This window comes from Triturus cristatus, chromosome 4_1 (assembly GCF_964204655.1).
Source record: "Triturus cristatus chromosome 4_1, aTriCri1.1, whole genome shotgun sequence".
Classification (NCBI taxonomy): Eukaryota; Metazoa; Chordata; class Amphibia; order Caudata; family Salamandridae; genus Triturus; species Triturus cristatus.
The window spans coordinates 290,629,299-290,647,050 of NC_140585.1; the positions used below are offsets into that span (position 1 = coordinate 290,629,299).

The 17,752-nt window shown below is 46.8% G+C and overlaps 1 protein-coding gene across 2 annotated transcripts in view; it reads left to right on the forward strand.

Moving 5' to 3' along the window:
* BORCS5 (BLOC-1 related complex subunit 5) overlaps positions 1-17,752 on the forward strand; it is a 259,893-nt gene that overhangs the window by 227,475 nt on the left and 14,666 nt on the right. For both annotated transcript variants that reach the window (XM_085652098.1, XM_085652095.1), the window contains exon 5: positions 13,948-14,105. In XM_085652098.1, coding sequence (XP_085508224.1) covers positions 13,948-14,105 — 158 coding nt within the window. The remainder of the gene's footprint in view (positions 1-13,947; positions 14,106-17,752) is intronic.

Consider the following 17,752-nt stretch of genomic DNA (forward strand, 5'->3'; position numbering starts at 1 on the left):
TATCTGACTTCAATATTGGATTACAAGCCGGTATGCTCTGCCGGCATGCGTGCCACTTCCCATGGGTCCCACAGTTCCAGAAGGAGCAGTGAGAATGGAATATGTATGTATATATATATATATATATATATATATATATATGTGTGTGTATATGTGTACATATGTATATATATCGGTTTTTTTTTGTTTTGTTTTTAAAGGTGGCTGGATGTCTGTGGTGGGTTGGCTGCATACCGGGGTTTGGGCCTTGCTGCAGGTGAGGTCCTGTGGCCAAGCCATGCCATCGGTCGTACGCGGCATAGCTGGCTTCCTGCGGTGGATTGGGAGCAGGGTGGTTGTGACCAGGCCATGTTGTCAATAACACCCCACGTACAGCCAAAGGCAATGTACTGCGGGGGTGGCCACCTGTCTGGGGGTGGGGAGGGGAGCTGACTACAGGCCGTGCACTGCAGATAATCTCACATTACATCACTGATGACATCTGAAATGGCACCATTGATGACAACACTGCATGATGAGGGCATAAGTTATAGCTACTTCAGTTAACTATAACTGGTGAATTACAGTGTTTTAAAAAATAAATGTTACTTTTAGATTGACATTTTCCCCTAACTATAACGTCACTTCAACCTTTGTTTTGTTCCCCAGAAACTGGGGCACTGGCTAGTGTACTATCTAATGAATAGAGGAGTTTGCCCAAGACTCAGCCGGCCTGGCAAGCTAGAGGCTGGTTACTGGGCTTGCCACGACTAAGTCAGCATGGCAAGGGCAGCCAGGGTAGGAAGCACAGTGCCAAGGCATCAACATGGGCAGACCAGACACAGGTATTCAAAGAAATGGTAATTGCCCAAACCTAATGCAAATTAAAGGGAAACCCGCTGCAAGGCTGTCCTTGATCCACATGTCCTGCCCCAGTAGAAACTGAGGGCCCGCTCACGTCCTCTCCAAGGTACTGTGCCCCCAGGCTAGCCGGTCCCTATTGAGCCTGCTAAAACCTCACTCATCAGTTGGGTACACACTGAGGCCTGCCGGCGCAACCCACCAACTGCTGGCCAGATCAACACTCCTACACTCCTGCATCACAACTGAAGTGGCTGGGCTATCCTCTACCCTATGCACTACTGTGGTTGCTGCCATGACAGCGGGGAGGCTGACTAACGCGAAGCTGGATCGCAGGCGCCCTTTTAAGCCTGCTACGGCCTGCACAACATTTCTGGACAGACGCGCTGCGGCATTTTCCCATCCCACTGAAGTTCCCGTGAAGGGCAAACTGGCGGCCGCGCTCGTGATGTACATCCAAGACCCCCTGTCCTGAGAGGAGCAACAGACGCAGGTGAGCGGAAGGCCTTGGAGGGCCGGTGGACGGATACAGGAGAGTTCCCAGTGACTGCTGCCCCAGAGAAGACAACCCCTCCCCCCTGGACAGATCCCATGTGCGTGGGGGTAGGGGGACTCCGTCTCTGCCACCTGACACTGAGGGAGAGCAGAGTGGCCTTGCTGTGTCTCGGGCCCGGAGGCCAGATCGGGCCTAGGCCGTGACTTGGCGAACGGTGAAACCGGGGGCCTCGCCTGCTGCCCGCGGGCGGGTTTGAACTGTCCCTGCGTCTTGTAGAGACCTTTTGGCAGTTCCTGCCTGCTGCCTCCCCTCAACACTACTCTGCTTTCAGGGGGCCGCCTCGCTCTGCTTTAACGCCTCATCCCTCTAGCTGCAGGTGAGGTGCTGGGGGTGCCCCCCCTCCCACCCTTCTCCCAACTCGACTTGCTTACGATGATTACTCTCTACCACCTGCCCTACATCACGGGGAAAACCGAGTCCACACGTGGGCAGCAGGCCCTCACTAGATGGTGATTAGTTAACACACCAGACCTCAACATCTGCAAAGAATGGCATAAGATCGCAATACTTGCTGCCACACTGCGGGCGAGGCGCTCAGGGGACAGACTACTGGCGCGAACAGGACTGCGTGCCCATTTAAACGGTTGGTCCTCCCGCCGCCTGTCGGCACGGGGGAACGTTATACAAGAAAGACCCTCTTTGCCTTGCCGCAACCCCAAACACTGATCGGACGCCTGGTGCTATACTTCCAGCCCTCCACGACAGCTGGTCACCTCGCGGCAACACAGTAGGAGCCGCGCCACATAGCTGTACTAAGTGGCAGCTGTATAAATACTGAGACTCGCACCTCGCCTGTGCCTCTCCTCTCCCCTCCCCCTCCTCTCCTCTCCCCTCCCCCTGGGCTGGTGCAACTGGGGTGAGGCTAACTGCGCCAGATACCGGGCTCCTCTGGTTGGCAAAACAGACCTGTCCCCCCCCCTCCACATGTCAAGCTGCTGGGAACGGTCGTCAGTTCACCTTAGGCAGTGCCTGCATCGTGAGATAGTGAAGAGCTGGGCACACTAAATTCACCGGGGACCTACGGGGGACGCGCCCGACCACTAGAGAACGCCGAGGTCCACAGCAGAAGATACCGAACATCACCAGAAGGGCGCATACGTGGGAAAACCGGACATCTAGACCTGCCCACACAGCCGCCTACCAAATGCCAACTGCGCAACAGCTGGTGAGGGGTCGCCTACGCGCCACCAACCAGCACCTCAATGCGCGCAGTAACAGTGCAGATCAGTCAACGACGCAAGGAGGAACAGCAGCTGAAACGCCACACCCTGCTTTAGCCACCAAACTAGACTTGGTGCTGGCTGCAGTAGAAAAGATGGGATCCTCAGTGGACCAGACCCGCACCTTGCTTGAGTCCAAAATTGATAAAGTCACATCAGACTTTAACTTGCTGCGTGCCGACCACCAGAAGGTCAGAGACAGAGTGTGCTCGCAGGAGCAGTCAATTGCGGAACTGAAACCAATCACTCAGTCATGCGCCCGCCTTACAAGACCTTATTGACCGTGTACATGACCTGGAAGACAAGGTGGAGGATGTGGAAGGGCGCTCCCGCTGCAATAACATCCGTGTGGTGGGTCTGCCAGAGAGCAAAGAGGGGCGAAGCCCAGAAGAATACGCCGAAAATTGGATTAAGGAGCTACTCCCGGATGGTACACTATCTGCCCACTTTGTAATCGAAAGAGCTCACCGAGTCCCTGCACAGAAACCACCGCCGGGCCCACGCCCCTTCCTAGTCAAAGTCCTCAACTATAGATACAGAGACTCAATCCTCCGGGAAACCCGCAAACTGGCAGACATAACAGTAGACAATAGCCGCACTATGTTCTTCCCGGACTACACAACACAAGTGCACCGCCGCAGAAGTGCGTACACTGCGGTGAAGAAACAGCTGCGTGAACTGGGTCTCAACTACTCGCTCTTTTTTGCAGCCAAACTGCGGGTGGTCGTGAACGGAACAGCACTTTTCTTTGACTCCCCCTCTGACACCTGGGACTGGTTGGAGGAATCTGGCCTACTGTCTGGGCCAAGGCCTCGTGGGGCAGACGAACCAAGGATGTCGGGCAGGAGGCGACGTCGACGCGGCGGGTGGAACAGACCCCGGACAGGAGCCATGGCGGCCTCCACCTCCCCCAATTTGGCACAGAGACAGGCTGAGCGACAAGAGGATGTCCACATGGCGGCGTTGTTGGGACCAACAAGCTCCAGCCCTGCTTGTCTCCATAGTCCATCGAGACTCTCTGACACTGGCGACTCCACATCATCCAGGCTGGACGGATCCGAAGAATGTCCAATTCCAGAAGTCACCCCGCTAACAGCGGAGGGAATTTTATGACTCTTAATGAAAACTTACAGCTCGGACACATCAAGCGCAAGTATCTGCAGCGCCAGCACTATATTGTACTATGCTTGACACTCTAGTCGGTCACTTACCCCCTACAGGCAGCAGGGGCTGTCACGCGTGGCATGCACATCACAGCAAGCGGCTACCATGGCAGCTCGGGCAACACATCGCGCGCACTGCTCACACTGCTCAGCGTCACGTATTGGCACGGGGAATACTGGGTTACACCCTGACACCAAGGGGAAACTCGACACACACCATATGCGTGCCACCAGAACCCACACTAGACGTCACTCGACCATTGAGTTTTTCCTCTCTATCTTTAGCCCCTGGTTGGGCCTCACAGTTTGGACGAACATCACTTCAGTGCTCGCCCCCACAGTTATGCTCAAGTTAGCTTGTTTTCCATCTCCCCCCTCCGCCCCCCTGTTTTTAATGTTGCTGGGTTGGAATAAGCGGACACGCCACACACATCAATATGCCCCGCCCCTCCTGCTCAGTCTTGTCTGCCAAACAACTATACCATGGTACAAGTCAATATAATCACATGGAATGTGTGCGGTATACACACACCCACACGCAGATATTCCATTTACGCTTATTTACGGCGCAGAGCTGTTGACATTGCGTTCCTCCAAGAGACGCACATGTCGCATATAGAGCTCGGGCGACTGCGAGGTAGCTGGAGGGGCCATTTATACGGCACAATCTACTCGGCCCATGCGCGGGGTGTTATTATCTGGGTGAGAGCTGGAGTCCCATTTGTAAGTGAACAGACGCTAGTTGACCTGGAGGGCAGATACGCATTTGTTAGCGGGAGACTCAACGGTCAGCCGATTCTCCTGTGTTCCGTTTATGGCCCCAATGTCAACCAGTCCGCCTTTTTAGACAGCCTCACAGGGAAACTTGCCAATTGGAACGGGGTTCCCTGGCTCATCGGAGGAAACTTTAACTCAGTGTTAGATGTCAAACTGGACAGATCATTTCCGCCTCTCACGAGGACCAACGTGCGGGCCCTCGCAGACTGGCTGACTTACTGGGCACTAATAGACATATGGCGTACCACTAATCCTGATACTCTGATCTACTCATATTACTCAGCGGTACACAAGTTGCACGTGCGATTAGATAGGATTGTGGGGTCCCCAACACTGCTCCCGCTGATACAGCATCCCTAGGCCGCACACACTCAGACCACAACCCCCAACTCTTACAGCTTAACTGGGAACCTGGGCGCCCCCCCACCTCCGTCTGGAGATTACAAACGGCGTCACTTGAGGACCAGCCCTTTCGCTCTTTGCTGGGGACGGCAATCCTTGACTACTTTGAACTTAACGAGGGTACCACCGGGAATGTGTTAGTGGAGTGGGAGGCCTTCAAGGTCACAATGCGTGGACACTATCTGGGCACGACCTGGAACATACGCAAGACTTTGCAACATGACCTAACTAAAATAGAAACACAACTACTACGGTACGAGGCACATGGCGAGGAAAGGGGTAGAGACCACCATCACCTAGAGACACTACGCACACAACACTCCGAACTGCTGGAGTGACTCCGCTGCACACACAGCCCGCACGCATGCCTCCCCTGACCACGCGGGGCGACTCTTAGCCTGGCTCATCAGGCAGGAACATACCCACACGCCAATAAGCGCCCTACGGGCTGACACTGGTCTACTAATGCATACACAACGTGAAATTCACACAGCTCTGACACATCACTATGAACAACTATACTAGTCCCACAAGCTACAAGACCCATATGCCCTCTAATCCGTCCTCGACCGGATACAGCTGCCCGAGTCATCGCCAGAACACACAGAGCTCCTAGACGCTAGGATATCCTTAGAGGAAATCAGGGAGGCAATTTCGTCGCTGGCAACGGGCAAAACCCCGGGGCCTAATGGCTTCCCGGCCAAATATTACAAAGCGTATAAAGTAATATTAGTGTCACGCCTGCATGCTCTTTTTGCAGCCTCGGTGGATGCGGGGCACCTTTTCCCCTCACTCTGTGAGGCACACCACATCTCGTTACCTAAACCTGACAGAGATCACACCAACATAGGCTCGTACAGACCCCTCGCCATACTCTACTGCGATTACAAAATACTGGCTAAAATTCTAGCAGACAGACTCACGCAAGCAGTCCCCTCTCTGGTGCTTACAGATCAAAACGGCTTTGTACCATCCCATAGTACCTCACTTATCCTACGCCGCTTCTTTCGAGTAGCGACCTACTCCATATGCGAATGGCAGCGGGCGGGCTGCCTTGTACTTGACCTTGAAAAGGTTTTCGACTCCCTCGATGAGATTACATGTTTGCGACCCATGAGCGGTACCAGTTAGGCCCCACATTTTTGCAGCTGACCCAACTACTTTACAAGAGCCCGGCGATGAGAGTGAGGGTCAGCCCCTACATTTCTGAGGCCATCCCAGTGCGACGGGGCACGAGGCAGGGCTGTCCGTTGTCCCCTCTCCTCTTCGCACTGGCGAGGGAGCCACTTGCGGAGTCTTTGAGAACCCAACTACAGGATGGCATCACACTAGGCGACGAGATGCACACAGTATTGTTGCACGCCGACGACCTGTTGATATATTGCAGGGACATCAGTCAGATCCCGGAAGACCTGGCCCATGTTCTGGGGCAGTTTGCAACTATATCCGGTCTAAAGGTTAATGCCGCTAAATCCAAACTGTATGCCTTTGGAGCAGGAGTCTCAACTGGGTGCGAGTGCAATGGAGCGCAGACACGTTTCGTTACTTAGGAATACGAGTCTATCAGCAACCACAGGACCTCTTTGACAGCAATCTAGGTAGGGCACTAACAGCCATTCGCTCTCCGATGCGATTCTGGAGCACACTCCCCCTGGCAGTCACGGGCAGAGTGGCACTGGTGAAAATGGTGGCCTTACCAAGGCTCCTGTACTACTTTGTCAACCTGCCTAACTATGTACCAGCCTCCTTCTTTACCCAGCTAGAACAGACAATCAGGGACTTTATCTGGGGCCCCAACCAGCACAGGGTAGCGATCAAAAAACTATATTTGCCAACAGATCAGGGGGGTCTAGCGGCTCCTGGCTTTGAGCACTACTACCTTGTGGCTCAACTCCATTGGATCGCCAGATGGTTTGCAGACCGACAGCGCAGTGACACTGCATCCATCCGTCCACCATACACTCTGCTACAGATCCTTACGCTCTTCCATCCTGGTACACGCACACGCCCTCGGGAATCCTTATATTTGAATGTGGCCTATAGGTGTTATCGACGGAGCCTCTACCAACATGCCACACCTTATGCCCCGTCCTCCCTTTGGAAGGCACCCCCAGAGGTCCGGCGGTGTGCACAGCCGCCGACTTGCACCATTGGCATGAAGCTGGGATACGGACCTTAGGTGATCTCTATCACGAGGGCTCACTGATTCCTTATGCGACCCTAGCAGCAAACAAGGAACTTCCCGCAGGCCAATTCCTCCTACGTTGCTCACTGGTGGCCACCCTTACAGAGAAATGGGGAGATCTAGTCACTGAACCACAAATGCACCTCACTATCTAATATCTCCATGACATGGGACGGGGCAGACACCTGATACGTTGGTTCACCGCTTCACTGCGTCATCACGCGGCAATCAACCTAGATCCCCTCAGACGCAAGTGGGAGCATGACTTGGGACGCCAACACTCAGATAAAACCTGGACACAGATATTGGCCAGCCTGACTCGTATCCCACGAAATATGCGACTCAAGCAAATACAATACTTCATTACGCAACGTGCATACTCCACGCCATCTAACATTAATAGATACTTCCATCGAGCCGACTCTGCCTGTCCCCGCTGTGCGACTCTTGATGCAGACCTAGTGCACATGCTCTGGGGCTGCCCCAACCTCAGCACCTATGTACATTTTCTGTGTGTTGGCCCTCTTGCCCATGCCTGTATTGTGTCCACCAAGCACTGTACTGATTTATTCCAACTAACTGGTATACTATATATACTACTGTTATATTGTATGTAATTTTTGTCTGTGATCTGGCCCTATATCTGCATTACGTTCATTAAGCATCGTACTTCTTTGCTGTAATGTACTGGCACACTCTGCACACTATGTTCACGTTTCCTTCTGATCCCACATGTTTCCTATCCCTCAACCTATCTGAACTTAACACAAATTGTCGCGGTGGTTGTCAACGCTTACACATTGTTTGTGTTATTTCTAACAATGTGTGGGAGTGTCTCTTGGATTTGCTACATCTGTAGCACTGTAGACTTAAATCTGAAATAATTGATAGTCGCTTATCTTGAAGTTGGCAATTTTGGACTTAGTGCGTCTTCTTCATTCATACAAGAGTTAGGCGGGTTTTTTCTTGCTTGAAATTCATATGGTTTGTATTTAAGGACACTGGACCTCTTATGTGTTTCTGATTGTTTTTTCAACCTGACTCTTACTATACAGACAGGTTGTTATGAGGTGTAATACTCATCGCCTTATGTGGTAGAAATAAGTCGTACACCTGCCCGGTTACTCGAAACCATTCCAATATGGCTGACTCATTTAGATTGACTTCTTAACCTATCTATGTACATTGCCCACATTTACGAGTGTCTCATTGCTGCGCCATATATGTGCGAATGGACAACTCTAGGCGCACTGTGCTTGTGCACACCTTTTGGATTGGTGCACAGTTTAATTAGTCACATGCATCTCCGCTTCGGAGTTTTTGTTCTTAATTGAAATTGTTACTTTGGAAATAACATATAAACCATTTATTTTACACTGTATTAGCATCTACATTGATAGAGAACTGAAACAAGGACGATATTTTCTTCTTGTAGATGATACATGAGCAAGCATGCTATCAGACGACTTGTGTCGTTTGTAACGTTCTCAATAACCATAGGAATCGGAACTAGTCCAAGATGGAGGCGATTGTGGTAGAATATGCATTGACGCATTGACGTCATTTCCGGTTTCCGGGGATTTCCTCAGAACGCCATCAACACACATATAAATATGGGCGGCAATTGAAACCAATTGGTCACCGCTCCTACACGACGGTGTTCGTAACTGCGCAGACGACTCTAGCAAACGGAATTGGACTTACGTTCTCTATAAAGTAAGGTAAATTGGTGTTTAAGCTGGGGCACATTGGACTCAGCAGTGGGTATTTGAACGCCAACTTTTTGGCGCTAGATCGTCAGGGATTACAAGTCTATGATGCGCAGATAATCATTGCACTTGTGATTTGAGTTTTATTGTGGGACTTGGAAGTCAACTATGCTATAGGATTGCACTAGCGTACAAGTCACGTATGGGCAAAGGCTTTTCATTTAGGGCTGTACGTCCCAGTGGTCCGCTGTCCTTAGCGTTCTAGATATATTACTTTCTGTTTTTTCTTTATATAAATTTTTTTCTTCTCAATTAGCAGCATTACTATGCTGTTGTTTTGGCTAACACCTGTTTGTAATATACTCTGGTTTTTTACGACAGTATGCAGGATTGGGTGGCTGAGTTTTGTGACTGTTACGGCGGACATGTGCGTGTATGATGTCTACAGTCAAACACAATATTTTCTTTCTGGTGTTTATGGAATTATACTTCGGTGCTTATCCGGTTTCCTTACCATTGGGATTTGGGTGGCTGAGTTTTGTGACTGTTACGGCTGACATGTGCGTTGTATGATGTCTACATTTAAACAAAATATTTTTTCTCTGTTTTTTATGGAATTTTACTTCGGTGCTTATCCGGTTTCCTTACTATTGGAATAATACAGATTGGACTGTTCTGAAAAACTATTGTCTTTGAATCACTTATCTTCGTTTACGTTTGTCCACCGGCCTTTTCATAATATTTCGGTAAGGACATTGAGTATTGATGTTGTATGTGCGTTTCTAAGCGACTCTGTGACTTTATGTGCACATTTTGTCTCGTTTTGAGTATTTAACATTCTAATCACATTTCAGAAAACTCCGGTTAAAGATACTTTGAAAATAGGAGGTCTTTATTGGTGGATATTACAGTATACTCTACTACTTAGACGACACGCTAGTTCTTAAAGGTCAGTAACTATGGACTGACTAGATACTAGTATTTCTTAGCTTGCAATCTCTGTATTTCGATCAACTTTTGGACATTATCTATATTTCTCTTTACGATTTTTTAGACTTTATATATCGGGAACTCTCTGCATTGTTGTGACTGAATATCTCTGCGCCACTCAGTTCGACAGCTTGATTCTTTGGTAAGCGACTTGTGTAAACTGACACAGTTCTGTTTCTCGGTTTCACTTTTTAGTACTCTTTCTCACATTGGAGTATTTCTGTCTTTGCCAACACCATTTTCGGTGATACAGCATCTAGGGCTTCACTTTCTGAAAACTTTTTAAGTCACTCTGACTTTCCCATTTCACGTTATTAAATTACTCTTTATTAGTAGGTCCTTGGCTTTACTCAAAATCAAGAACTTCGGTTTGGTGTTCACGTATCTATCCTTCGCTAAAATAGGAACATTGTTGTTTGTCGACTTAACATGTTTTTAATATGAATAAATCTGATATGACTTTTTGTATGATTTTTAACAGCCTTGAAGAAGCCCATGTTTGGGCGAAACGCGTTGGCTGTGGATGTGACAACATCATTGAAATAAAGAAAAAACTTGAAAATCTTACAAGTTCTGTGTGTATTATAAAATCTGTTTAGTATTGCACTGTATTAGCTAATTCACTCTTGTGTTGCCTCATATCTTGTGCTTATCATTATTGTCTATGGTCTGTTAAGCGGCTGGCCATTTGAGGTGGGCAACACACGTATTACTCTAAAGTGACATGTCCAGGCAGTGCATATGTGCTTAACCTAGCTGCTTACTTCTCAAATTTCCAACCTCAGCACCTACTGGAGAGAAGTGGCAGATGCACTCCGTGCCTGTACGGAAAGAGAGCTACCCTTTGAGTGGCAAACATATCTGCTACATGTCTTCCGTAGGACAGGCAATACTAAGGTCACCTCCCGGTTCCTAGATCTGGGCATAGCCACTGCCAAACGACTAATTACAAAACGATGGAAAGCGTCAGATCCCCCACAAGTACAGGCTTGGAAACGTTCCACCATTGCGTGGGCCAGAGCAGAAGGCATAGCGATCAAGCGGGAGGAAATAGTAGGTCTCAGGAAAGTACCTATAGCTGAAAACTAGTATGTGACCCTGGCAACACTGCAGCAATCCACAGACCTGCCAACCCAGTCCCTTCAGGCACCTGACCTAAACAGCCAACACCACACACGCAACCCTCACTCATAGACCACATTTCCGCAACCGATCATGCGCCACAAGCTAAACGGTACTACTTTGATGCACTTGCACATCATAACCTTATAGTAATAGCATTGCTAAGGGGCACCCTCGGAGGCATAAATACAGCATTCTACATACCCCAACCTACGTGAGCATTCCAACCCTACTCCAAGTTCAACACCCCATGTACACAGTTATTGCCACATGAACAGCTTAACCAATCTATCTGCATCGAATTGACTATTAAACATAACCTGCTCCGCAACATATACAAATACACCAGATGTATTGGTTGTGGAAAATACTGTACTATAAGCAACCGTATGTTAAAATACTGTCAAACAGCTATTGAAACCTCACTGTTGTATTAAATGTATATTGATGTCCAATGACGCACATCATCTAATGTCACTACACACTGCAGAAAAGATGAAACAACTGCTCATGTACTTGTTTACTAAATGCCAATAAAAACAGATTTTTTTTTTTTTAAACTTGTTACTGGTGCCATTATCAGTGTAAGTTGGTTAAAGAAAATCTGAGCTGCCGCCATGAGACCGGGAACTTCATGCTTTATGGTGATGTGAAACATCATGTTAAACCCTAATCGCCTCCCTGTCCCTTTGTCGCAGAGCAGTGCTGACACGATTCACACAACAGTGAACTGTACCGTAACAGGGCATAAATATAAAAGAAGACAGGGGAGCTTTCGAGATTGCCTTCCCAATGATGTCTTCAAAGAGTCACAGTAGAGTGAGAAATACTGACCACTGGCAGCCACTTGCTCAAATCAAGTAGTGGTGCCATCTCATCATTCTTCTAAAGTAGCTTTATACACTATGCATTATTTGATAGACCCCTTTTTATGTGTACCGATCTGTGCAATAATTTGTGGTTTTACTGGTATAGCTAACTATGTCAAGCGTATAACACTTCATGACGTAGACGTCTTTCAAGTTCCATATTCACATGTTGTGATCCAAAGTCACCATATTTCTGAGCTGATATTAGTTAAGACAGAGGAAGGCTCACTTTGTAGCGAACCTTGCCATACTCATAAGGAGCTTAAGAATGAGGTACTCCTCACTGGTACATCGGCTAATTGAGAGGGAAAAAATGCTGGGATAGTTGCAGTGGTGGGTGGAGGGACTGTGTTTTCCTGTTCTAATCGTCCTTAAAAATGTGTTGTTGATTTCCTTGAGGGAAGGCCTTGCTTGTAAACCTGATTGTGGTAAATGTTTGAATGATAGGTTGGTGGCTCTAGAGGTGGCTTGAGCTGCTGGTGGATCCATGTTTTTTCACCATCCCATCTACCTCAAGCATAGGCTGTCACTGCAGGGACAGGTTTGGAAAACAGTGGGTCTGTAGAAGCTGCCTGATCCGTCTAGGCTTGGGTCTCTGATTATCCTGTACTGCTAGAGTCCATCCCAAACGTGGGACACTGCATCCGGACATCTTTGATACCTCCTAGCCCGTACTGAGGATTTTCGGTGAGATTCTAATACTTGGTACTTCCCCAAAGTCCAACCACCACCTCAAGTACACACACGCTTATCGAGAAAGTGGATCAACTAGGCATTGTTTCACTCACAAGTCTCAGCCAATCATCACTTAAAGGGCTGGTCTCCTCATCGCACACTGGTGTATGTTCTGGTAGGAATTGGGTCCCTACAAAGAGAAACGTGTTCATCCACTCATTGGCTTCTTTCTCCTCTTAAACTTTGCACCTTCAGTATTAATCGTACATTTTACTGATCATTTAATAAAAGTGTACTGTGCTACATAAATAGTACATAAAAGAGGATCTTGTGGCGACGTGGTGGCAATTTGCATTACCACAAACATTGAAGTGCTTAAACATAGAATCTCAAGCCTCATAGACATGGACTGCGGGATAATGACCGCTGCGACAGGTGTGGGATAGAACAGGCAGGGTTCCTGCACCACGCTTGGAACTGCCCCAGCATCACTGTATATTGGAAACAAGTGTTTGAAGCATTGCAGCAGATGACATCGCCCCTAGTCCAGATGTCACCATTAACCGCTCTTCTGAGTTACACGGAGACTATAGAGGTGGGATACCGGAGATTCGTTTCCTTAGGTCTGCTACTGGCCAAGCGAAGAATAGCATGTAGATGGGGAAGGGGTAGAGCTCCTAAATTCAAGGACTGGGTGAAAGATATGCTATTTTGGCAGGATCAAACGACTACCTATGCAGAACTATTACCTTTGGCCTCGAGACCCAGGGACATATGGGACACCCTCAAAACTTATCTCCTTTCACATTCAATTGATACCACTAATGAGGAAATGTAGATATGCTACTGTATGTTATTTAACCAGGATCTGTGCACAAATGCAACTCCAGAAACAGGATGGGAGTGTTATGTGGACATGACTGACATGGTTTTCTTCTATGCCCCTTTTCTTACTCTGGTACTCCAGGCTATCATTGTGTATACTTTGTGTATTACTGGCCTCCTGCAAAATGCTACAAAGCATACTGTCTAAAATCTCTTTTTATGCCTGTCATTGTCAACACCTACAATGTATAGCTATGCAAATGTCTGTGCAATTCACATATTGTGAATGTTTTATGTTACAAACTAATAAAAAATTAAAATAAAATCTCAAGCCTGTTCTCAAACTCTACGTGGGATATTCTACCTGTTGGTTACAAAACCCAAAGGTGCATGGCTCTTTCAGCCTTTCTGTGCTAAGAAGACAGAGAAGGCAAGTAGATATTTCCCCACCTTGGATTCTAACCTCTGGAATTCTACCTGCTTCACTAAGAACAGAATCCTAGTGTCCTGGTGTCTCAGGTTTTTGGACTACTTCATAGTGGTATTTGTTGAGTGTACAGTAATGAGTGCCATTAAAATCTCTGTACTGAAACCCGTTTGATTTTTGCTTCCAGGGCTCCTCAGTGGACAAACCTCACCCACAAACACCAAACTGGAGAGACTGGACTCCCAGCAAGTACTGCATCTATGCCTCCGATATCAAGAGCACCTCCACCAGTGCGCAGAGGCTGTGGCCTTTGATCAGAATGCTCTAGTGAAGCGTATCAAAGAGGTGAGCACACACTGCATCACAAGGAAAGTGTTTCAAATGCTGTGACTAAGGTCTCTCAGTAATTCAGTATTTATTTATTTGTTGATGAATAATTAAATAATTACATTTTAAGATCTAGTTAAAGATCACACTTTAAAATGATTAAGCAATTGATTAACATCTATTACAATAAAACACCCACTATTTGTTTGTTAAATAACTAAAGTGCAAGTGCATTGTGCATAACTGTTTGTGTTTAGCTTTTTAATTAAAGTGCTTTGGCGAAAGCCCCTAGGTCACAAAATTGCCAAGCCGTTTGTGCGCCAGACACAGAAATCTATTTGCCTGGCACACCAGGGTCATTGAGTCTCTGCTGAGCCAACAAGTTGCGGCTTGCCTACAGGTGCACATATGCAGTTGCAAGAACAGTAATCTAAGTAACTTTTTTCTTTGTTCTAGAAGGTCTGGATGTGCATAAAAGGTAGATTTCCGTCACTTGGTTGTATCCACATAGACGGCAGCTTAAGCTTGTCGGCCTGCTCTTCCAAGACTGAATGAGATCTTTGGTTTCAAATTGCCCAAAGCAAAAGAACATAAACTGACTTTTTAATGCTAGTGAGAAATTCGTTGTCAGATGTACCTGGGGCTTTAAGTGCTGGTATGAAGTGATAACTGCCCAAGCATGGCATTTCATTGCAAACATGTTCTTGTCTTGCCGTGACAGGGCTTTGCCAAGGCATTGTTTAGCAGGAAGGAGCATGTTCTTTTCACGGGGATAGCCCCGGCTTCTTTTATACCTAGTGCGTCTTTTGACAACAACCGGTATGGTCCCCATGATTTGTTTACATTTGAACTAATCTGAGACTCTAGTTCCTGACAGCACAAATTGTTCAAGGAACCTATTTTAGAGGTGCAAAATGTCCAATATAACTTTAAAAAAAGGTTACTTCTTTGCTGCTCTTGATTCATTAGGCCAAATTCCAGCTGTACTTGGGCTTGAGAGGTCGACCTAGGCAAAGGAGAAATGGATTTGTAAATGATTGCTTGTAACAAGTTTAGCAGGACTGCCTCTTTTCCTTGGATGATTTCCATACCATATGGTAGCGGCTGTAGGAGCTGTGCGGCCATAACTGTAAGCAGGTGCTGGTATGACGGACAGCTAAGCTGCGAAAGTTAGTGCATGTGCTTTGGCCCATATCATAGCAAAATGTTTTTGAAAGTCAGCTGGCATTCAATCAGAGTTTCGTGATACTTGTAAGAGGCCCCGTCTTCTATACAATTACCCTTAGCAAGCCAGTTTGAAGACTTTTTCTTTGAATCGACCAGGTGGACCACCTTTGTTTTACGTGTGTTAGCCAGAGGCCTTGCTGCTCAATGTATCCAACCAGTGCGTTTATTGATCTTTGTAGCCCATCAGGTGTCTGACTTGAGATGATTGTCGTCGTCAGCATATTCTAGGTGACTAATTTTACTTGATGCCAGTCTTGGTGGAATACCCTCAACTTGTGCCAGATGTTGATCGAGGTTGGGCAAATAAAAGATTGAATAAGCAGGGGGGCTAAGACGCACCCCTACTTAAGTTCGGTTTTGGTTTGGCTCTCAGATGTGACTCTTTTGCCATTGTCAACTTTGACCTGGACTCAGTTATCGCTGTATGAAGCGATGATTGAATTTAACAGTTTATCAGGAAAAGCCCCATTAGCCCAAAGTCAGACAAAAGAAACTCTGTTAAAAGCAGATTTAAGGTTGACAAAGCATGTAAATAGATTATTCCTTTGTTGCATTGCCTTTTCTGCCAAGATGGTGAGTGCTGACAGGTTTGCTTTGTTCTATACTTGACCTGAATCCTGTTTGAGTTTTTGAAATTAGCTGTTTCTCTTTTGCCCACGCTTGGAGTTCGTGAAGTATCTACGAGGCACATAGTTTAGCTTCAACCTCTTTTAAGGCTATTAGAATATAATTAATAGGGATGATTGACTGCCACTCCTAAATCGGGTTAAGTATGTACCCTCTCCACGATGGCAAGATGTTGTTGGAGCTCTAAATTCGATTAAAAAGAGGTGTTGGATAACTAGCCCAGAAGTGGATATCTTACTTAAAGAGTGCATTCAGAAGGCCGTTGGAGGCTGGAGCACACTCTCACTTCAGTTTCTTTACAATCCTCTTCAGGCGCTTGACATCTGTTGATAGTTTTTCAGGGTCTGTATGGATGCTGAGCTTTTGTAAAGTTGATTGGATTCTATGGGAGGAGTCGGTGTTTGAGTTTTCTATATATTGGAAGTGATTGCTAAAATATACTGTGCTCAATTGGTGGTCCTGCTAACCTCCAGCAACGTCAGGCTCGAGTAACCACGTTTTTATTTTATTCGAACTGCTCCGGCTAGTAATAACTCATGCTGGAGGTAGATTCCTGCGTTATGATTACGATCTGGGCCCAAGACCAGCCTATTTATCTCACCCCAAAATTGTTTACTTTTGGGTTGCTTGCTAAACAGTAAGAGCTTGCTCCATATTCCTTCCTGATAAATCTTTTTTGATTGCCAGCATTCTTTGTTGCAAGTTTTTCTCAGTTATCGAAGTAGTGATCCATCAAGCACTTTGCCTGTTTTTGCATTCTGATAGAGCTTTCCTACTTCTCTGTTGATTTTTTTTTATTTTTTTTATTTCATGCAGCTCCTTCATATGCCAATTCTCTCTTTGGAGCGTAGGGAGGCTGATTTTTCTTGCTGTTTGAAGTTGGCATTTGGGCAGGTTGGAAATGAGATTAATAGGTTGCTTATTAGCTCGTACCATGAATGATATCCTGCATCTTTGTGTTTGCCCTGGTTATTCTCTGCGAGGCTGTAGGCCATGATTTGCTCTGTATCTGAGCTGCGCTATTTAAATCTCTTGAATTATAACAATTAGGAAATGATCTTAAGCCTTGGCATTCAAGCTTTTGAAGTACATTGAAAGATATGCAAAAAGAACTATTGATGGACAGAATGCAGAACAATGTCATACATTCACCCCAGTACAGAGATCTGGGCCTAAATCCATCGTTTTTTTTTTTTTGTGCTCACCATGCCATTCCAGTTTGGACCCAAACATATGCAAATCAGTCTTGACCCTGTGCCCAATGGGAAGTTCGGGCCAGAGTTCGGGCTGGACTGTTCCCGTGAGGCACAGGGTCAAGACTGATTTGCATATGGCCAGGTCTAGACTGGGGTGGCATGGTGAGCAAAAGAATGATGGATTTAACCCAGATCTCTTGACTGGGGGAGAATGTTTTGATTTGTTCTGCATTCCGTCCATCAATTGTGTGTCTTTTGCATTGAAAGATATGTCCATGTTCTGGGTTTCTTGCTTTGCCGTAGGTGAAACTAATGGGTTTCGAAAAAGTCTGATAACGTCCTGTGACTATAAAATGTGAATTTTGACTATGTTTTTGCAGAGTCTTTATTAGTGCTACCAATGTTGAGTTCCTCTCTGCCTTCTTTCCTTTCCATGGATGAATGTATACATTTAGCAGGAAGAGGGCCTTCCGATTTTCATGCTGACCTTTAGATTCTACTTTGATAGCCTGTGGCCACTCAACCCCTAGGTCTATGTTTTCCTGTGACTATTTGTATTACTGAAATGAAGGTGGAAAGGCTCCCCCTCTGGAGCTCATAAGATGCGGTCTTCAC